This window comes from Quercus lobata, chromosome 3 (genome assembly GCF_001633185.2).
Source record: "Quercus lobata isolate SW786 chromosome 3, ValleyOak3.0 Primary Assembly, whole genome shotgun sequence".
Lineage (NCBI taxonomy): Eukaryota > Viridiplantae > Streptophyta > Magnoliopsida > Fagales > Fagaceae > Quercus > Quercus lobata.
Window position 1 is genome coordinate 24,366,128 of NC_044906.1, and position 23,441 is coordinate 24,389,568.

General features: G+C 34.2%; 2 protein-coding genes across 3 annotated transcripts in view; both read right to left on the reverse strand.

Annotated features, from left to right (window-relative positions):
- The window catches only part of LOC115980017 (TMV resistance protein N-like), a 101,668-nt gene that overhangs the window by 6,188 nt on the left and 72,039 nt on the right, over positions 1–23,441 (reverse strand). The window lies entirely within an intron of this gene.
- LOC115980018 (TMV resistance protein N-like) lies at positions 1,981–5,484 on the reverse strand. The gene is made up of 4 exons (XM_031102205.1): positions 4,802–5,484; positions 2,736–3,858; positions 2,270–2,534; positions 1,981–2,019 (listed from the first exon to the last, which is right to left on the reverse strand). The coding sequence occupies exons 1-3, from the start codon at positions 5,290–5,292 to the stop codon at positions 2,427–2,429; spliced, it is 1,722 nt and encodes a 573-aa protein (XP_030958065.1). The 5' UTR covers positions 5,293–5,484; the 3' UTR covers positions 1,981–2,019; positions 2,270–2,426.

The following is a 23,441-nucleotide window of genomic DNA, read 5'->3' on the forward strand; positions in this document are numbered from 1 at the left end:
TTCAATCAAGAAGTTCTCATTTTCTTCAATGGTGGACTTGGGTTGAAGTCAGCGTCCTCATTTAGAAAGGGCTGGGCCATTGAAGATATCGGTGTTGGGATGGTGTTGGTCGGGTGACATTGGTGTTGTATTTCCGGTACACCAATAGGCATATCTATCCAAACACTCTCATTACTTTGGTCTTCAGTTCCCTGTGTAATCTCAAGTGATCTCACGTATGAGTCATACTGTTTGTTAAGACGATGGGCTAGTTGGTCTATGCTGGCTTTAGTGTTTGAAAGCAGAGCATCCTCCCTTGCATCCCAAAGGATTTTCATTGCCACTGCTGCATACAGTGTGAATTGATCTTTGTTCACTCTTTCTGCCAGTAATTCCATTGGGGGATCAATTATATGTTCAACGAATTCCATTATAGATTGAGCTTGGATCATTTCTACTCGAAAACCCCATCTACCACCATACCACAATCCTTTGGCGAAGGGACAACATTGAAATAGATGTAAAACTGAATCTTCTGCTATTTCACAAAGAGGGCAATAATAGCCATCTTGAGCTTTGGAGCATCCGCCCAGCTTCTGCTGAAAGGGGAGGACATCTGCAGCCACTCTAGACAAAAACATCTTTAATCTTTCATCAAAACTCACGTTTATTCTTTCATGAATTCTTATGCAGGCCACCTTATCTGCTGCGGAGTTCTGAGGAGAACATGTGCATGCTACATGGACCCCACACTTTTCTACAGTAATTTCGGCTTTTTCTGGATCATAATTTGAAAATTCAAATTGAAGCTTAACTTCAGTCCCTTCATTTAGAATTATGCCTTCCAATGAACTATCCCTTATATAGAATACCCATAGAAAAGAATAAGATGATGATGATGATGATTGAGTTGGAATAATTTCACGATGCTCAGTCCACGATCCTTTATAACCATCAACGAAAATGTTGATAGCACAGTAACCTGATATATATAGCTTATACCTATCCTTCGATTGCACTTGTATGACAACACAGAAAGCAAATGATGGAAGAAGTTTCCGACTGACCGAGAATGATATGGAACTTCCACCAATTTGATGATTGAACCATTTTGGAATCTTACTTCCTGGAATTAACACGTTTCCATCAAATTGAAATGAAAACCCCTTTTTATGAGCTAAGTCTGTTTCGGATGCATAGCCCCGGTGCGATGATCCCCTTGGACATACAATATTCTGTGGAAGCCCTACCTTTTCGGCGAACTGCATGCAATTAGCAAATTAAAGAAACTACAGTTTAGCAAATCTAGTAATATATTTGGGAAAGTCAACCAAAATTGAATCTTTGAGAGAGATGAACCTGACTCAATAATCTTCTGCTTGATTGTGAATCCAACGATTTGCATCCTGTTACTACTACTTTATCGATACATGATGGAAGTTTTGGAATTTTCTGAAGATTACAGCAGTCGCTAATATAAAGACCCTTTAATTGAGGAAATCTACTAGAGATGTCCGGGAGGGTAGTAATGTTGCTGTTCATAACCGTTAACATTGCCAATTTGGGGAAGCAATCAGGAATATCCAGGTTCTTTGGAAATTTTTCAAAATTAACCATAACGAGGACCTCAAGATTTGGTAAAGTAGAGAAGCAGCTTGGAAGATCATTAAGAGATTTAGAATCGATGGTTGAAGATTGAAGGCTAGTGAGATTTCCAATTGACGAAGGTAGAGCTAATCTTTCCGTATTTTGCCCAATATCGGGGAACTTCCAAACACTTCCACAGCCTTGGAGAAAAAACGTATCAAGAGATTTCATCTTGAGAATTCTTGGAATAATTTTAAGATTTTTACATCCAAAGAGATTCCAATATTCAAGCGCTTCAAGAAGTCCAACAGACTGATGAATCTCAATTAAATTTTCACAATTTTCAAGTTTCAACCTTTTTATGTTTGGGGCAATCACCGATAAGTCCGGTAATTTGGTAATGTTTTTACAGCTAGTGAACTCCATATATTTCAATGCTGGGAGCCGGCATCTCTGTAGGGGATGGGAAAAAAAAAATCAATAAAGATTTTACTAATGTGTGCCCTAAGGGCAAACATTAAACTTTATGTTTTTGGAAACATCTTCTCGAGAATTGAAAAAGTAATGACAACTTTTTCAATTCTTAAGAAAATGTTTCTAAAAACAGAAAACTTAATGTGTATCCTAAGGACACACGTTAACCGGACCCAATCAATAAATATAGCTTAAAAATATAATAATTTATAAATGGTAATGGTCATACCTCAAAATGCTCATCCAATTTAATGTGGCTTCCTGGCACTTTAAGTGCAACAAGCTTTTGAAGATTAACGGTGGCTGGCAAGGAAGGTAAAGGAAACTCATTCCAATCAATTAACCTTAACTCATTTGGAAGATATTTAACATCTTCACAAACTAAATTACGAACAGTCAAGTATTTGAGATTTTTCATCCTTCCAAAATCTATTTGCATCTTTCTTAATTGGTTGTGGGAAGCACAATGTTATGCCTTCAACTTCTTCTAATCCCTAAATGGACAAAGAATTACAATAATTACATTATACAACAAAATTTACAGTTATTAAGTTGTAAACAAAATAAATGTGGATAAACCTATATTTTCTTTAGCATTAAACGAAATAAAAAACAAAGAAATGAGAAAAATATTCACTACAAAAGTACATATGCTTGGTGAGAGAAAGGAAAAGATAAATCAAAATAATTTATACCGTATCTGGTAGTTCGGAAGCATCATCATAACACAATAACCTTTTGTGTTTCTTTGATACTTTTGATTCTTGTTTGATAATTTCCAAACCCATTTGTTGCATCAAGTCATGCATCGATAATTTGTCATATTCATCAACAAATATGAGAGACTTATCTTTAAGTATTTCAATATCTATATATGGGTCATAAGAATTGCAACTTTCTAGTACATGCTCGACAACATCCTTGTGTAATCCCTTGAGACAAGATGCAATATCAAGGAAAATATGCTGCTGACTTTCCTCCAATCCATTGTAGCTTATTTTGAGTACTTCTAGAATATTTGGATTAAGAATTCTTTTGTACTTATCTAATGCACTTTTCCAATAGCGTATATCATCCCTTGGATACAAATTAGAGCCTATTACTTTCAAAGCTAATGGAAGACCTTTGGTGTAGCTTAAAAATTGGTCTACGAGTTCTGAATAACCTTTCTTAGGCTTGTTTTCTTTGAATGCATGTTGACAAAAGAGCTCACAAGATTCATGTTTATCTAATTCCTTGAGCTTGTAGTTATAGACGGTTAAATGATGATAATCTTCTTGAAGAGTAGATTGTAATTTTCCATCTCTTGTTATGATAATAATTCTACTTCCAGAAGCAAAACAATTGCATTCGCCAAGCAAATCTGTTACTTGGATTAATTCGTCCACATCATCAAGAATTATAAGAATTCTTTTGTGTTGAGGCATTTCCTTTCTCTCATTGATTTTTTTAATTGCACCAAGCTCCTTCAAAGTTCTACCTCCTAAGATCTCAGAACAAAGTGTCTCTCTTAATTGGTGTTTGCCATCATTTGTTCTTGAGTTTTCTTTAACATTCTCTACAAAGCTGCTTCCTTCAAAATGATATGCAATTACATCATATATAGCTTTGGCAATTGTTGTCTTACCTATTCCAGGAAGGCCATGAATCACTACCATACGCACATCATTTGAATCAATATCTAAAAGATAATTTATATCCTCCACACGGGAATCTATTCCAACGGGGTATTTAACATCAGATATTTTCGTATAATTTAATTTAACTCTTGAGATGATCTCTTCAAAAACTTCTTTGATAACAGTAAATTGAGGGCGGCTGCCAGTTGCAAAGCATTAAAAACTTGTTAGAAAATAGAATATAAAGATGAACTAAAATTCAAAATGTTTAGCATGTGTACTATGACTGAAATATTGTTAATACGAATTAATGGCAAGTAACTCATAGATCTAAGAACTATTAGTATGAACCATTTTTTCCTCAGCTAGAAAATCAAATTTTGGCTTTTAGCATGAAGACTCGTGAAAAACTAGTTAGGTAAGGAACAAGCTTCTTGAATATCCACTTCTAATTGACAGAAACTAGCTTGAATGCATTCGTTAAGATATTTTAGGGATTGAAGTTTGGTAAACATTACATGGGTGTGCAGTGAATTTATAATGGGTCCCAAGACTCTCCATTACATTAAAGAAAAAAAAACCTAAAATTGTAGAATTACAACTAATTTTCTTTTTTAAAGGGAAAAAAAAAATAGTTTTGCATTCTTTCACCAATTCCAAGAAGGCCACAAAATATTAAACCATAGCATTCTAACTCAATTAAAATAGTAAATTGTTTGACAAAAAAAAAAATGTTATGAGCATACTGAATAATTATTGATAAGTTAATAAAACCTAAATACAAAAACTTAATAAGCAATTTTGCATCTTAAAAAACAATTTTAAATATATATATATATATATATATATTTATATATAATATAGAAAGATGAATAAATAATATTTAATTGATATTGAAATATTAAAAAAAACCCTAAAAACCTCAAATTATATAGAGCTGCCTGAAGTGGGAAAATCTTGTAATTAATTGATAAGATAATTAGTTATATGTGCTTACCTTTCTATCTAGCCTAACTAGCACATTATTAACAGATATGAACTTTCAAATTTTCAAAAAATAAGGCAAAAAATAAGACTTCACTAGAGAGTTCTCTAACGTTAAAATTTTTTGGTGATAACAAAAATAGTGATAGAATGCATACTCTTTTGTGCAATGCCATCCACCTATACTACCGGCTTCACGTAGAGCTATCCTCCATTTTTGCACTTCCATTTTATCCTTGAACTTTGTTTCATGTTCTGTCAAAGCTTCTCCGAACTTTCCCTTTTGGTCACGTACTTCTGATGGATCCACCTTATAAAAAATTGGTAGCACAATTTGGTCTTTCTTTCTACACTCAAGAATTTTGACAAGTTCTTTCAAACACCAAGTGGAAAATACGTAGTTTTTAGAGAATACAATGATTAAAATTCTTGAACTTTCAATGGCTTCGAAAAGTTTGTCTGAAATTTCTTCACCCCTTAAGTGCTCATCATCACGAAAGATGTTAATACCATGATGATCCAAAATGCCAATCAAAATACTCGTAAAATTATTGCGAGTATCCTCACCTCTAAAACTCACAAATACATCATATCTATACTGGCTGGTGGAAGAGGAAGAAGAGTCTCCTTTGTTGATTGGAAAAGCCATGGTGATTTGGATAGACAGTAGAACAGTTTTAAAAGGAAGAAGAGAGTTTAAGTGATGAAATTGGAATGGTAAGAGTTCAAGTGAGAATTTTCTGAATGGATTTGAGAGAGAGAGAGAGAGAGAGAGAGAGAATGGGAATGGCAGAGTAAAGGAATTGAATGTTAGTTGAGTTCCTGTGACTGTGAGTTCTATTATGAAAATACTAGTGGTGAGAGTTGGTGGCCCAAACGCGGAGAAGACTTGTTATCTAATGTGAAAATGCTAAAATTGGAAAATTGCTTACCATTCATTTTCAAACTTGGGACCTATAAAAAAGTGGAGAGAAATTTCTTGGGTACGCGCTTATTTTTGGAGTGTAGTGTGTTACCATTCATGCATTCTGAATTCATATTCAAAGTTTAAAGAAAAGGAGACACAATTTCTTTCTTTCTCTCTTTTCTCTCTCCCTTTTCTTCGAAATTTCCTTTTTCTTCTTTTCTCTCCCTCCATCACCATCATCTCTCTGTCCCTTTTTCTTTTCCATTTTTCTTTTTTGATCTCTTCTTTTATCTATATATGTGTTTTAATATTTTCTTTCTTTCTATGTTTCTACTAGGATCTCGCTCATTCTCACGTGCTTAATATTTACCTCTGCTGTATTAAACATGAGAAGTAGACAAAAAAGAATAAAGAAACATTAAATTTATGTATTTAAATTAATCAATATAAGTATATTGAATTTAATTGGGAAAATATTAAAAATATTGCAAATTTTATTACATAACTTTCATAAATTGAAGTTGTAACAAGTGTGATTAATAAATTTTAAGAACATAATAAACAAATATATGAATTTTTTTTTTGGTAACATATCAAATTAGAAAAATTGTAAAATAAATTTTGTAATATCTTTCGTTTAATTCTATTTTGAAAATCACACCATCTGTGGTTTATCATATATGTGAATATAATTACAAAAAGGTAAGTTTTGCTGATTATTTTTATTGAAATTTCAGGGCCAAAATGGCCCATTAGCATTAATTTTTGAAATATTTAGCAACAGAGCACTGTTTCGGAAATAATTAGGGAAATACCACTTTTTCCGAAAACGCCGCTATAGGGCCCGAAAACGTCACTATAGGGCTTAAAAAACGCCACTATAGGGCCCCTTGAACCTGTTATGGGGACATATAAAAAAATTTTGCAGGAAAACGCCGCTATAGGGCCCAAAAACGTCACTATAGGGCTTAAAAACGCCACTATAGGGCCCCTTGAACCTGTTATGGGACTTATAAAAAAATTTTGCAGGAAAACGCCGCTATAGGGCCCGAAAAAGTGGTATTTCCTTAATTATTTCCGAAACAGTGCTCTGTTGCTAAATATTTCAAAAATTAATGCTAATGAGCCATTTTGGCCAAAATTTCAGTGTACAAAGGGTCTGTTTGGATTCAGCTTATTTTTGCTGAAACTGAAAACTGAAACTGAAAACACTGTAGCGAAATATTTTTTAAATATGTGAATAGTACTGTGGGACTCATTTTTAATAAAAAAATTGTGAAAAGTGAAATTTGTGGGTCCGTGAACCGTGCACAAATATACTGTTCACACTTGGAAAAGTCCACATATACGGCTGCACAGTAACTGATCACTCTTGAAACGCGAAAAAAAAAAAAAAAAAAAAAAAAAAAAAAAAAAAAAAAAAAAAAAAATGGTGCTGTTAGTGGGCGCGGAAAACGCAAACACGCATCAGCAAGAAAACGTCCAGCCCAAACGCCCTCAAAAAAACAATCAACAAACTGCCAACTACTCCCATATAGGTGGATGGCATTATCTCATCCTCATTTATTTACCTTTTTTTTTTCCGCCAAATTGTTAAAGAGTTATGTGGCAGAAGTCACAGCAACAACAAGCTTTTTGACTCTTGACTATATTTGTAGTTATGCTTTTTCTTTACTAATTATTTTTTTCCAATTTCAGAACCGTAGCGTCACAAGATATCCAGCTGTCCCACTCAAACATATATAGATAATAGAATAGTTCTGAGGTGAAAATAACCAAATATTATATGGTAAAATTTGTGATAAACTAACACTGTTTTTCAGGTTTATAAAAAAAAACACCGTTTTTCAAAGCAATATTACACTTTTTAATATTGAAATTTTACAAAATTAAATTCTAAATAATACTCAAATTTTTAAATGGATTGCCAACATAACACCTGAAAATTATTAAAAAAGTAATATGATATTTGATATTTCTTTTTCTACTTTTTATTTCGTACAAACTTTTAAACGTAATCTGAAAGTTTTGTTTTGGGGTAAACAACTGGCGTTTACATCGATTCTCACAACTTATCTATCAATTCAGACACACTATTCCAACTTCCAAAGCACCATAAACCAAAAACAGTACTCTAATAAAAAAATTTTGTCCATGCCTTAAAACAAGTTGCACCGACACTGAGATAGACGCTCATTGGATTTTTCTTTTTGGGGAAGTGGGAAAGATAAGAGCATTTATAACAGTTGTTGTAAAAATTATACCATTTTATTACATCAAAAGTCTACTTTATTATTTTACAACATCATTTTACAATATCTCATTTATCAGATGTTCATATTTTTACCACTTCATTTAAATATTATTTTTTAATTCTTATTTTATTCTTTCTTCCCAACGGTAACATTTGTCCTACAATAGTCATATTTTCAAATCTCATCAATTCTAACGGTAACATTTTCAAACAATCCTCTTAATTCAACTGTGATATTTTTAAAAATTAATATTTTCTTAAGCATATTTTTAAAAAAATTTAAAAAAAAAAAACTTAGAACCTGTCACCTTCAAAAAAAAAAAAAAAATCAGAACCTGGGATCTTCAAAAAAAAACCTCAGAACCTGTCACCTTAAAAAAAAAAAAGAAAAGAAAAAAAAAAAAGAAAAGAAAAGAAACGTTGAACTTGTCACTGAGTGAGAGCAAACGGGCAAAAGAAGCTGTCTTCAGTATCAAAGAATTCAAACTGATCAAAACAAGACCTATCTAGAAACCAAGAACTCAAAAAGATACTGAGTCTGAACAAACCACAAGAGAAAAAAGTGAACAAACACCTGAATTTGAGAAATTCAAGAGAAAAAAAAAAATGACAGACTTTGAGAAATTGGGCAGCAGTTTCTTGACATAACATACATGATACACCTGAATTTTACATATTGATGACTTGCTCTGAATAGGAAGGACCACAAATGAACAAACAGCAGACCACAAAGTTCATACAGGTAGATGTTTTACAACTAGATTGGTATTGACACAAATGATTCACATGCACCAGAAGATGGCAAACAAACAAGAAATGTTCAAATAAGCACTCATATCAATAACATGTAGATGCAATAGCTTCCAAAAGGGAGGCTACAAAATGCATCTGGGTTTCCTCATCGATTCTTGAAAATAGAGGCACATGGACAAATAAAGATTTGTGACCCTTCTGTTCCGCAAAACGGAGAGAATGATAATATACATAATTGCACACAAAATGGCTGGCATCATCTGAAATTGTCACATCAAAGTCCTTCTTCTTCAAGAACTTCAGGATTTCCTCAATGCAGCAAGAAGTCTTCAACAACCAAATGATGAAAAGTTAAAACACAAACACAGGAAAAAAAAAATGGAGAGACAGAGCAGAGGCATGACAAACAAAAAGTTGAATGTTTTCAATACTCAACACAATTTTATGGTAATTATAATTATTAGTGTCTAGTTTGCAACTGAAATGAGATAGCTAGTTTGACAGTGAAACTTCCTGTAGGAATTGGCAGTGCCCCTTGCTTAGTTCAATTAGCCTAGTACTTATCAAATAGGTCAATTAATCTTTTGCAAATCTACAAACTCAACCATCATAGCCACAACTCTCCAATTCCCATGGGTTGCAAACTGACAGTCTTAAACTACATATGGTCCACCTGCTGAGAAAATAAGATAAATATTGAAAATTCTATTCTCTCCAACATTTGGTTTGTTATTGATAATGAGAAAAGGTGAAAGTTTGAGAAAAATGTCACATTCTCCTCTCAGACCCACCAAAACTTTCTCAATAATTGGTAAGATTTAGAAAGCAACTGCAGGGGACGATGAAAAGAAGAGCCTCAAAAAAGGGCATCCCATTGACCCCTTTACGACAGGTTTATGGAAGAAAAGATGCTAGAATTTCACTCACTCTCTCTCTCTCTCTCTCTCATGGAATCACTCAAAGAAACCAGTGTGTGTTATGCCTTGATGAAGGTGAGAGTCAGAATCATCTGTTCTTAGCTAGCAACTTCACATAGAGGAAATGGAAATGCCTTTCTGATGATTGCAAGATGCCTTAGAGTTATAGGGATTACAATGGTAGGATTTATTAAATGGTGCAGCATCAGAAAATTAATCCTTCCATAAATAGTTAAGGAATCTATGTTGCCTATCTAACAGTTAACACCTGAGATATAATATCAATCCCAAGACTAAATAGTTATGAATAGTTAGCTCTCTCTCTCTCTCTCTCTCTCTTTTCTTTTTTTTTTTATAATTGCTTTTCATCAAAAGGGATCAAGTTAAGACACTCATTATCCTATCTAGCAGATTGTATTGACCTTTGAAAATCCTATTATGTTTACAAATAGGTGCAAGAGCAAAACTCACTATCCTATTCCCTAATATGGTACCTAAGGTAATAGACATTGGCACTGAGCATGCTAACCAATGTCCTACAACGTAGCAGGTACAAAACTACAAACTAGTAGCAAGAATGCCCACCCTTTCAAACTCAACAATTTAAATCAATCAAGTGACATATTTGTGTAACTAAATTACATTAGCTCAACAGGCCATAACCATTTAAGAATTTAATATCTACAAACCTAAGGGTACATTAAATTCGCAAGTGCTTCTGACTCAAGAATGCAAACAGTATACTGGAGAACTCATCATTACCATCAACACCTCTACCTATTAAACCTAAAATTGATTTCAGCCTTCAACTCCACCAATTAACTATATATATCTTTTTGTAGTTCATTCCTCTAGCATCATGAGCATACTTTATGGTTAATTAGATTACTAAGACCTCACTGTTTTAATCCAAAAGGCTTAAAACTTGAACAATTCAAACAAACAACCAAACCCTCCCCACCCATTCGAAAAAAAACCAAATTCAATCAAATGAGAATTAACCAATAACTATTTCCCAACCCCAAAGTCCATTTTTCGAATAAAACGATTATAATTCACATGATAGCAAACACAGTATTCAACTTTGAAAGAAACCCATCAAAGGTCCCCTAAAATCCAACATGCCCAGAAACCGAAAATCCAACATGCCCAGAATCAGAAATACCCAGAGCTCATTTTTGTTTCTTACGAAGAAACAGACATCAAACGGTCGAAACCATTTAAAAAAAAAAAAAAAAACCAAAAAACGGAGAATCACAAAGAACTTAGAGAATCACAGAGAAGACAGAGAATCAATGACTATATGACTATATGACAATCTCAGAGAATCACAGAGAAGACAGAGAACTTACCTGTATGCAGTAGATGTAGAATGAATCGATGAAACCTTCAGAGAAACGGTGAATCGATGAAACCTTCAGAGTTAAAACGGTGAATCGGCAACTCTAAGAACAATGAACAGCGAATCGGCGGCTCAAGATAGAACAAAGAGCCTTAACCCAAACCCACAACCCAGAGACCCACGCCGATAGGCGACTCTTAGATAGAACAGAGAGGAGAGAGCAAACAAAAGGGGAAAAAAAAAACCGGTGAAGGAGATCAGTGATGGTAGAGAGGAAATCGGTGGTGGCTCATATTCATGAATGGGAAGAGAATAGATCAAAAGGGAAGAGGGAAAAAGAAAGAGTATGGGAGAGTGGAGATGGAGGCGGTGAATACTGAGTTGCTGAAGGAGAAAGATGAAAGAGATATGAGAGAGAAATGGGAATAAAAAATTAATAAGTCCATATACCACGTCTTACCGTACCGTGGGAAATTTGTGATTGTCCTGTAGCATATTGCAAAAAATATGACATTTAGCCCATCTGATAATTGTCTTCAAATGGTGTTTGGTGTGGGATATGTGCCAAATATTTAGCATTTGGCACATATCCCACATCTACTGTGGGTGTTCTAAATAGGGCATACCTGATTTGCTGCTTTTGTCTTGGGGCAGTGTAATAAATATATATATATATTTTTTTTTGTGATAAGATAATGAGGGCGTTTGGATTGTGCTGAAAGTGGCTGAATGCATTGTTGCGTTTTTCAACCTTTTTTTTTTTTTTTTTTGGTTTTTCTTTCAGCCGCACTATTTGACCAAGTCAACTATGAACAGTACATTCGTGTACTGTTCATGGATCCACAAATTTCACTTTTTAGCAACTTTTTCATTAAAAATGGGTCCCACAATACTATTCACACATTTAAAAATTATTTTACTACAGTGTTTTCAGTTTTAGTTTTCAGTTTTAGCAAAAATAAGCTCAATCCAAACGGACCCATTATATATATTTATATCAGTTAAGAGGAGCATTCTCATTAACATATCTTTACAGGTAGCAAATGTGAATTCAAAGGAATTCAAAACATTTTTCATTAAGCAGTAACACATATGACATAACAATCAGTTTTATAATTTTCTGCACTAAACCATATAGTGTTTCGGTTTTTCTAAATATATATATTATTATTACTATTATATAAAATAATGAATTTAATTTAATATTGTTATAAAATCTAAAATAAAGTGGGATTAAAAACATATTTATTTATAATTTTTCTAGAAATAAAATTCACATTTTTGAATAATTATAAACAAATACAACAAATGTGAAAGTTAAAAACCACTTATTACATAATGTTACACAATATTATGGACAATCAACAACCAACAATGTTACTGCTTATGAATCCTTATCGCATGCACAATATTATGAATGGCAATAATTGTGTGGCGTGCAAGTTTAAGCAATTTAAATTAAGAATAAAAAACAAAACCCCAAAAAGTTCACAACCACATTTTCACTTTACAGCTACCCACGTGAATGAGCTTTCAAATCTTACCTTTCTCTCTTCAAAATTGAAACACCAAAGTCACCAAAGTCAGACATCACAATCTTCTCAAATCTCACCTTTCGGTCAACACAGAGGTAGTGTGGAAAACAGGTCAATATTTTTCTAAGTAAAAGTTTTGTTAAAAAAAAAATTATTTTATATATATATATATAATGAATTAATTGATATTATATAAAAATTAAGTAACTTTTTAAGTTTATTCACTTAATTAACTAAAATTATTATTTTTTAATCAAAATTATGAGAAAAAGAAAAAAGAAAAATAATTGTACCATAAAAAAATCTAAATTTACGTGACTTTGACTAATTAGTTGTATAATATATATTATAATGTTTTTAAGGAAAAGTAATCGTACAATGACAATGTGTCAAATAAAACAAAAACTAAAAGTAAAGCCTTAGTATAAGTTTAAAAGAATATAAAAGCATGTAGTTCTTTTTGCTTGAAAGACCATTATATATTATTAAGTTGGTCAAATTATAGACCAAAATTTAATTTTATTGACATAAAAAAATTTAGGGTGCTCCCAAAAATATTAATCAACCACCTCAATGATCAATAATTAGAGGAAAAAATACATATACACAAGCAAGGTGTTGAAGCAATGTGGAATTAAATATTTTCACTTACTCCTCATCTTTCATATTAATTTTCACATCTATACATTTTATAGTCATATAAATTAATTTTAATTAATTAATATTAAAATGTTCCAAACACAAGGCATATCACACTGTATTTGTTTTTTGTAATTTGTAAAAATTATTAAAATAGCTGACATTAATGTGCAAATATGTTTTTCTACCTAATGTTATTAGAGGCTTGCTTAACTTTATGAAAATCATAAATGGTAACTCGAATTTCTAGTGAGTCACGAGCATCACACTGCTGACCTGAAATTTGAACTATAAAAAAAAATAAAAAATTAATGTGGTATTCGATATTCTTCTCTATAATACTCACGTGTCATACAACTATATTTCTTTTTCTTTTTTTTAACAAAACTTTTACTTAGGAAATGCTGACCTGTTTTTCACACTACTACTGTGTTGTCTTAAAGGTGAGATTTGAGAAGATTGTGATGTCTGACCCTTTTTTTTTTTCTTTTTTTTTTCTTTTTTTTTTCTTTTTTTTTTTTTTTTCTGAGAAGCCCCTAACCATGGGGATTGTTATTGATTAATAAAATGAAGATCAAAATTGTAAACATCGTTCGTGTCTGGAGGAACAGACTCCATCCAAACGTCCAAGGGATTTGTAATAGCTTGTCTAGCAAGTTTATGAGCTACGCCATTACCTTGTCTCTTAATATGCTGAAAAGATACATAACTAAATAAAGAACAAAGGGAAGTAATGTCTTGCAAGATATGCCCAAAAGCAGAGTAAGACATATTGCCTTCCTTGATAGAATTAATAATCACTTCAGAATCACCTTCAACTACCAATCTGTGAAATCCCAACTCCATAGCAAACCAAAGAGCTCGGCGCGCTGCTAACACTTCCACCATCTCCACCGAAGCAGGTAGTGGAATCTGCTGTGTCATAGCAGCCATAACTAATCCGACATCATTACGGATTATAATGCCCAGGCCAGCCTTGTTGTCTTCTGCAAAGTAAGCTCCATCAAAGTTAACTTTGAGTAAACCTGTTGGAGGAGGGCGCCATCTCACAGACCTCGCTGTGTGTGGAATCTTTATGTGAATAGGACGCAACTGTTGATATTCCTGTAGGCCGTTGCTAGCCAAGGAGCTGATCTTAGCCAACGGGAAAGTCTCCTCATCTACCCGAAGCTTGTTTTTGCGCATCCAAATAAGAGAAATCGTCCAAGCAAATAGAGCAAAGCGTGATCTGTCTTGCTGGGCAAGCTGAATCACGTCCAAAAAATTTGACACAACAGTCCTTCCAACCACCAAGTCAGCAAAAGACACCTGCCAAACCGTTGAGAGAAATGGACACTTCCATAAGGCATGTAACGTATCTTCAGGTTCCAGCTTACACAGTAAGCATGTGGTCTCTGTTAACAGCTTACAGCGGGCAAGATTGACTCTTGTAGGTAATGAGTCATTCCCAGCACGCCATAGTAGCAGTCGAATACGGTTTGGGACCTCCAACTTCCAAATTCCATTCCAAATGCTCTTCATTGTGCCCATATTAGACGAACTAGCATTAGCACCATTTCCACACTCCATCTCCATGAGCAACTTGTATCCGAACTTGACGGAATAGACCCCATCATGGTTCCTCAGCTAGATAATTTTATCACATCTGTTAGAGAAACTCAAGGGAATAGCTTTAATAGTTGAAGCTTCCATGGGCAAAAAAAATCCTATCAACCTCTGCCTGTTTCCAACTGAACAGTTCATGATCAATCAAAGTGGACACCAAAGCTTCTGAGTTGGAGTCCGAAATGGGAGAAATGACCCTACCACTATCAATACCTGGTAGCCATCTATCATGATATATCCTGACTGCAGAACCATCTCCAATCCTCCATCTCATACCCCGCATAATGACTTCCTGCCCTTTGAGTATACTTCGCCAAGCATAGGATCCATTTTTTTCCTTGGCATCAAAAATTGATCCATTAGGAAAAAATTTTGCTTTAAAAAACCTATAAAATAGGGAGTCTTGGTTTGATGCCAATCTCCAAATTTGCTTGGCCAACAAAGCCTCATTAAATTTTTCCAACTCGTGAAAGCGCATGCCACCTTCACTCTTAGGCTTACAAAGTTTGGACCATTTCACCCAGTGAATCTTCCTTCTATTACCTCTTTGTCCCTACCAAAATCTCCGCGTCATGGATTCAATCTCATTACATAATGAGGTTGGAAGCTTAAAGAAACTCATAGAATATGCGAGAATGGCTTGTACCACCGCCTTCAAAAGAATTTCCTTACCAGCTTGAGATAGGAGCTTCTCCTTCCATCCCCTAATTTTAGACTACACACGTTCTTTTATATAGAGAAGGCTAGCTTTTTTGCTTCGGCCCACAAAGGAAGGGAGACCCAAATACTTCTCATATTGCTTGATTTCAGGCACACCTATCATAGAAATAATTGTGTCTTGCATCTCTTGGGAAACGGCCTTGCTAAAAAATAGAGTTGTTTTATCTCTATTAAGCTGTTGACCGGAAGCTCTCTCATATGCCATAAGGATGTTTAGAACATGTTGGCACTCTTGGCTAGTGACCCTGCAAAACAATAGACTGTCGTCTGCAAAAAATAAGTGGGTAAGTCTTGGGCCATTCCTGCAAATGGAGATACCCCTTATCTTCCCTGCTGTTACTGCTTGATTAATCAGGCCATGGAGTCCTTCGGTGCAAAGGAGAAAAAGATAAGATGAGAGAGGGCCACCTTGTCTTATGCCTCTGCTAGGATAAATGGTACCTGTAGGCTCACCATTGATTAAAATCGAGTAAGAAATAGTTGTAATGCACATCATCATCAGAGCAACCCATTTCTCATGAAATCCCATCTTCTGTAATAGCCCTTCCATGAAACCCCATTCCACTCGGTCATAAGCCTTGCTCATGTCGAGTTTCAAAGCCATAAAACCTGTTTTACCTGATTGGTGATGTTTCATATAATGGAGAGTTTCAAAAGCCATCAAAATATTATCCGTAATAACCTTTCCTGCTTGGAAATCACTTTGATTTTCAGAAACAAGATAAGGTAGCACCTTTTTTAAGCGATTAGCTAGAACTTTAGACATCAATTTGTAGATAACATTCTAAATTCAGAGATAAATGTAGGGCTTTTAACTTTAGGGATGAGGGTAACAAAAGTATGGTTAAGATCATATGGGATATAACAATTATTAAGACAGTCAAGCACAGCATAAGAAACATCATCACCCACCACAGACCAAAAGGATTGGAAAAAGATTGGAGGCATACCATCCGGGCCTGGTGCCTTCAATGGTTCCATATGTTTTAAGGCAACTTCAACCTCCTCCCTAGTGAAGTCTTTAATGAGCTCCTAATTCATGGCTGCTGACACCTTGGGTTCTATTGTCTCCAATACTACATGCATATCAGAAGGTTGCGAGGAAGTAAATAAAGACTCATAAAATCTGACTACTATCTCCTCAACTTGGCTGTCTGAAGTGCACCACTCATTGTTATTGTTCTTGAGTCCATAGATTCTGTTCCGCTTGTACCTGTGAGAAGCACGGCTGTGGAAATACCGAGTGTTACGGTCCCCAGATTTTAAGAATAAGGATCTTGCCCGCTGTTGCCACATCAAACTCTCTTTATCAAGCAACTCATTGACCTCCATCTGAATTGTTCTTACTGTAGTAGTATCACTCCCCCTAGCTGCTTCCCATTCGGCCCTAATTAATTCCCTTGTTTTTTCCTCCAGTTGGCGTCTAATGCTCCCAAAAGAATGTCTACTCCATTCTGTCAACCGAGTCCCACACTCCTTAATTTTTTTCTCTACTAACGACATGGACCTGGCTATCGAACCAACTTCCCAAACATCCTTAACAGTTTCACCACATCCACTCTCCTTCAACCACATTTGTTCAAAGCGAAACGATTTATTCCGGCATGCCATAATACCTTCCGGTTTAATAATGATAGGGTTATGGTCGAATGAATGGGCTCTAATATGTTGCACTCTAGTTGCTGGATTATTTTCCACCCAAGAATCACTTGCAAATGCTTGGTCAAGTCTCTCTAATACTACACCACCTACTCGTCTTCCTCTCCACGTGAACTTATGACCAACAAATCCCAAGTCTACAAGCCCGCACTCATCAACCACATCACGAAATGGATTCATCTCCAATTCTCTCCTTGGTGCTCCACCAATTTTTTCATGGCTTCTAAGTATTTCATTGAAATCTCCGACGCAAATCCACGGTAAGTTAAATTTTTGGCTCAGACCTCTCAACAGTTCCCATGTTTCAGCTTTTCTCCCAACTTCAGGAAAACCATATATGCCGGTGAATCTCCATGCATCAGCCTTCCCTTTATTAATGATGGTGTTGATATGATTAAGCGATGCCGAATCAACCTCCATGTCTACTGAGTTCCTCCAAAAGAGAGCTAAACCGCCTGCTCTCGTCACCCGCCGTACCACCCACACTTCATCAAATTGTAATTCATCACACAGTCGTTTCAGCCTCGCTTCATCCGCCCAAGTCTTGGCCAAAAACAGGACGGAAGGATCTTGTGCCCGCACAAACTTTGCAAGCTCCTGAACTGTGTGTTGGTTCCTAAGCCCCCGCACGTTCCAGCACATGAAACTCATAGCTCTTGGCGGGGCTGAATGACAGCCTCCGCCGTTGGGTAATCACAACCATAGTTCAGTGTCTCTTCTGAAGTTTTACGTTTCTGTATTGGGTTTGCCTCTGCTAAAATTGTGTTGCTGCGTTTTCCAAGTTTCACTACAAGCTCAGACTTCTCTTGGGACGTAGAAGGCCTAGCAACCCTTATCCATCTTGTGGGCTTGCTAGAAACATTATTGGGCTTGCCAAGAACTTTAATTGGGTCCACATTCGGCCCATCATGGGAAGGAGTTGCTGTCTCATTAATGGCTTTAGTAACGGCTTCCTCTGATAGTTCAAAACTCTGCATTCCTTTATCAATGCCCTTAATTTTCTCCATAAAATCCTCCTGACCGTTGTCCGACTTTGCAGGAATAGAGTCAAACACGGGATTACAATCTGCTGTAATTGGCAAATCATTAAATGCTGCCTTACCGTTACCTCCTGGATTCACGCTTTCCTTCTCCGGCGATACCGGAGTTGATGGCCGTGAGACTGGTGGCTGCCTCGGGGCTGTTGTTCCACTACTTCTGTTAGGTACCGATTTTTCTGGTATCTTTTTCCTCCCCTCAAAGTATCCAGGAACATGAACCACATGCTTGCTCGATGGGAAAACCGGTTTCGCCCGTATACTGGAGTCATACTTCTTCTTGCTTTGGTCCAAGCTCCCTTCACTTTGGAGCCAAATCTCGCAATCTTTATCGTCATGATCCAGGCAGCCACACCAATAACACAGGTTCGGGATTCTTTCGTATCGGAATGAAACCCAAGTTTTCGTACCATTTTCAAGGGTCACCACTCTTCCTCGGCACAGTGGCTGGATAACACTATCTGTGTTTTATCATATATGTAAATATAATTTTTTTTTTTTAAATGTAAGTTTTGCTGATTATTTATTATTGAAATTTCAATGTACTAAAAAACAATCAACACACTGCCAACTACTCCCATACATTATCTCATCCTCATTTATTTACTTTTTTTTTTTTTTTTCCGCCAAATTGTTAGAGTTACAATACACAATAAATTGGTAGCTGTAGCAGAAGTCACAGCAACAACAATCTTTTTTTCACTCTTGACTATATTTGTGGTTATGCTTTTTCTTTATTAATTATTTTTTTCAAATTTCAGAATCATAGCATCACAAGATATCCAGCTGTCCCACTCAAACATATATAGAATAGTTCTTCAGTAAAGATAAATATTAAACAGAGTTAGAGAAAGAAAGCAGAGTGAACATTGACTCATCACCTCCGTGAAGTGGGCTAGGTGATGCAGTGCAGCGGTGGTACTAGAGTCAAGTTTTTTTTTTTTCTTTGAAATTAATACATGTGTAATTTTTTTTTTTGAGAATAAATTCATCTGTAATCTGGTTTGGTAAAATGTTTTTTTTTTTTTTTCTAGTAAATTTTTGAAAAGCCTAAGGATGGGCTTGGTGGTTAATTTTTGTTGGACTATTTCGGTTAAATTTTAAAATTTTATTGTGTTATTTGGACTAAATTTTATTTCATTACAAGGCTATGAACTATGTTGAGGGAAAGAGAAAAAGATTTTGGGCCAAGGGGGCTAGGAAGAATTTTGCTGGGCCAACCCTTAGAATTTTATACATTTGTATATACTACATAATTTTTTTTTATATATAGGAGTTTTGAATATGTGTACACAGCCCTGAAACTTGAGCTATATGCATAAATCCAAGTACAAAACATGGAATTGTAAATACGGCAGATAGAGTCGAATTCTTAGACCACTAGTAAAAAAAGTATCTATTTTACATTCTTCCAATTTTTTTTTATCATCTTATTTTATAACTCACTTAATATTTCAATTTTTATTTTTACACATAACTCATTAAAATAATATAAGTTATATCAATAAATAATATAAAAAATTCAATTTCTCTCTCTTTCCTCTCCCTCTAACAAACTCACATAACACTTAAAATGATAAAATTTAAGTTTACTACCCAGTTACAGTAATGTGAAAATGTTAATTGGAAAATTGCTTACCATTCATTTTCAAACTTGGGACCCAGTACCAATGGGAATCTGGAGAAAATTTTTTTGGGTACGCGCTTATTTTTGGACTCTAGTGTAGTTTATGCATTCTAATAAATTCAGAGAAATTTCTTAGGTGCGCGCTTTTTTTTTTGGAGTGTAGTGTAGTTTACGCATTCTAAATTCATATTCAAACTTATTCTAAAAAAAAAAAAAAAATTCATATTCAAACTTTATCTGTTTCTTCTAGATTTTTGCTCGTTCTCACGTGTTGTCATATTGTGAAACGTTGGTGTATCACTGGGACCCACCTCGGGTGGCATTTGAGTTTGGAATTTGGATCAGATTCAGAGGTAATGAGAAACGGTACAAACATACAATGGTGCATGCGCGACAAATTTTCACAGTGGTTGAATTGTGAGGAATCTACGACTCCAAGTGATAGGAGGCAAAATCTGAACAAAAAATTTTCAATGAAAATCCCAAAAAGAATAAAGTTTTTATGCATCTACCATATTGAATTTTCTCCCAACTTTTTTTGATAGCTACCTCTACTATATTAAATGCGAGAAGTAGACAAAAAAGAATAGAGAAGCATTAAATTTGTGTAATTAACTATTAATCAATATAACTATATATTGAATTTAATTGGAAAAATGTTAAATATCTACAAATTTTACTACAAAACTTTCATCAATTAAATTGATGTCATAATGAGTGTGGTTAATGATAAATTTCGAAAATATAATAAACAAATATACAAATATATGCAATTTTTTTTATAGAAAAGCTATGTCCACAATATTTTAACAATACTTTCACAATAAATCATAAGTGACAGGTTGTTACAAGTTGTTATTAGTAGGGTAAAAAAGTTATTTTAGTGGTAGATTCAAATTTGAACCAATAACAACTAATCATAGACCACTTGTGATTTATTATGAAAGTATTGTAAAAATATTGTGTACATAACAATTTTTTTATTGATAACATATCAAATTGTAAAAATTATGCAATGAATTTTGTAATATCCATAACATCAGTGTTAAATTCTACTTTGAAAATAACACTATCTCTTTATCATATATGTGAATGTAATTAAAAAATTCATAAGTTTTGCCAATTATATATTATTGAAATTTTAGATTGAGTTCCTCAAGTTCAGTGTTTTCACCAAATTTACAGGAAAATTGTGTGTGAAACCATGAATTTTGGCTCACTCAATTTGACTATACTAAAAAAGAAGTCTAAAAATATAACAAAATAGCACAACATTTTTACAATACTTTCATTTTTAGGATCTGAATAGATTTTTTTATTATTTTTTTTTTAGAGAAATGCTACATCCATAACATATTTAGAACAAATTCTAAATGACAAGTTTTTATTGGTTTTAAACTAAGCCCACTACTAATATAATTTTTTTATCCATCAAAAATACCTTGCCACATAAAATTTGTTGTGAAATTATTGTGAAAATATTGTGGACATAGCATTACTCCTTAAACTTTAAAATCAAGCAATTTTCCCTTAATATTTTGGAAAATAGCAAATATGTCATTATAATTCTCTCAATTAAACCCTAATGAAAGTTTATGATTCTTAAAAAATTTATTGTGTAATGTCTAAAATACTCCTACTAAATTTTAACATCCCAAAAATTTTCTTCACATATTTTGCGTTTTAGATAGTAGTAATTCTCAGTTTCTTATTTTATTATTTTATTTTGACCTTTAAAAAATTGACACTTCAATAATTATGAAAATATTGTAAGAATGTATTGCGCGTGTAACCGTGTATGCACACATAAATATTTAAAAGAAAAAGACAAAAAAAGCACAAGCAAAACTGGTATACTGTGGGAAAAAAAAAAAAAAAAGGCTCAATGAACAGTGCAGATTGTCAAATAATTGTAAGAATTGTTAAGTAGGTGTAATGGTATATGTGCATATAAATAATAAATATTTAAAAGAAAAGACAAAAAAAAGCACAAACAAAAGCAAAAAAAAAAAAAAAAAAAAAGTGGCTGATGAGCGGTGCAGCCAGGGGTGTCCACGGTCAGGCCGGGTCGGTTTTGGGCCCAAACCGTACTCGACCCGGTTGAATCGGTTTCTTGAATTTGGGATTCGTATTCGACCGAATATCGGGTCGGATCTGACATTTCGGGTAATCGGGTTGTCCGGGTCGGAGTCATCGGTTTCACGGGTCTAGGCCTCAGATTGGGCCAGACTTTTTGCCATTGTTAAAATTATAGAAAATTCACTTTTTTGGGCCTTTTTACTTAATTAATTTTAAAATAAAACTTCCAGCATAACAAAACTAGACCTATTGGGCCATCAATCAGGACAAATCAAAAAGGCCCAAGTAAGGCTTATTCATTTTATCACCTGTGATCAACACAACACACCAAAAAGTCTTTCTTATTTTTTAGTCACTTGTGATCTGAAACAAGAAGCACCTATCAATCCCAATACATAATCTTTCCCACATTAAGAACAAAAAATAAACACAAAAAATAATATGTAATCTGTAAAACAACACAAAAGGCACCTAGGCAGTAAACTACTCAACACCCATAAAACCTGCAAACCACAACAAATAATATTTCCAATTTTCCAGCAATAAAACAAATCACAATAGAATACTATACTGCAATATTCCAACAGATATATATACTTAGTAACATAAAGGCAATCACTGCAAGTTTTTTGGGCAGTAACCTATAAGGCAGAAAGCTTGCTAGTTATACAATGTTCCAAGCTATATAATTAATTACAACAATCAAATACCATAGGTATTTCCAAAAAATAGCTTTTCCAAAGCATTGAATGACTACTCTATAGTTTATAAGTCTATAACTAATAGAAAAGAAAACCTATGAACTAAGATTTCTTTTCTATAAGTATTGACAGTTGAGTAATGTTACAAGTTAGAAAAGCAATATGTCCAAAAAAGCTTCCAAAATATTCCCAAAATGTTGCCTTCTTTACAAAATAATTTACCATCCTCCTACAATAGACAAAAAAATATTCAACAAACAATACATTAGTACCAACCAACTAGTAAGGAAACCAAGTTTATAATAGTAAGGGGCTATAAAGGCAGAATCATACCAAGTTAGTGATTAATCATCAATGCTAATCAAGGGTCGTTTGCTTGAAGTGGAACCCTTGCTTGAGCTGGTATTTGTTGTTGCACTTGCTGTTGATTGTTAATTTAAAACTAGAAAAGAATAGGAAATAAACACAATAAACACAAATAGATTAAATTTTTCTTGAATACATGAGACATTTAATAAAATTAATACACTAAGTTTTAGAATTTAAGCATATTACCTAAGTCAAGTAACTCCTCCTTCAATGCCTCAACATCATCCCTTGACTGGCGATGAGAAATTGGAACTGTGGCTTGAAGCCAATTTTGTGAACATATAAGGTTTTGAACCATGAGAGGAGATAGTGCACTTCGAAATGGATCAACAATTCGACCTCCAGTGCTAAATGCTGACTCAGATGCAACAGTGGAAACTGGTACAGCCAGCACATCCTTAACAACTTTAGACAACACTTGGTACCTATTACAATTGTCCCTCCACCACTCCAATATCTCAAAATTTGCATCCTTTCTACCATCACAGTTTTCAGCCAAATATCTCTCAAGCTCATTACTACAACCTACAGATTGCTCAACTTGCAAAAAACGTTCATATCGCGAGTGAACCATCACATATGGATCACTAGCATCACTTTCCAATTCTGTCCTCTCACTCCCACTTTGATCTTGCACATTTGGTGAATGAATAG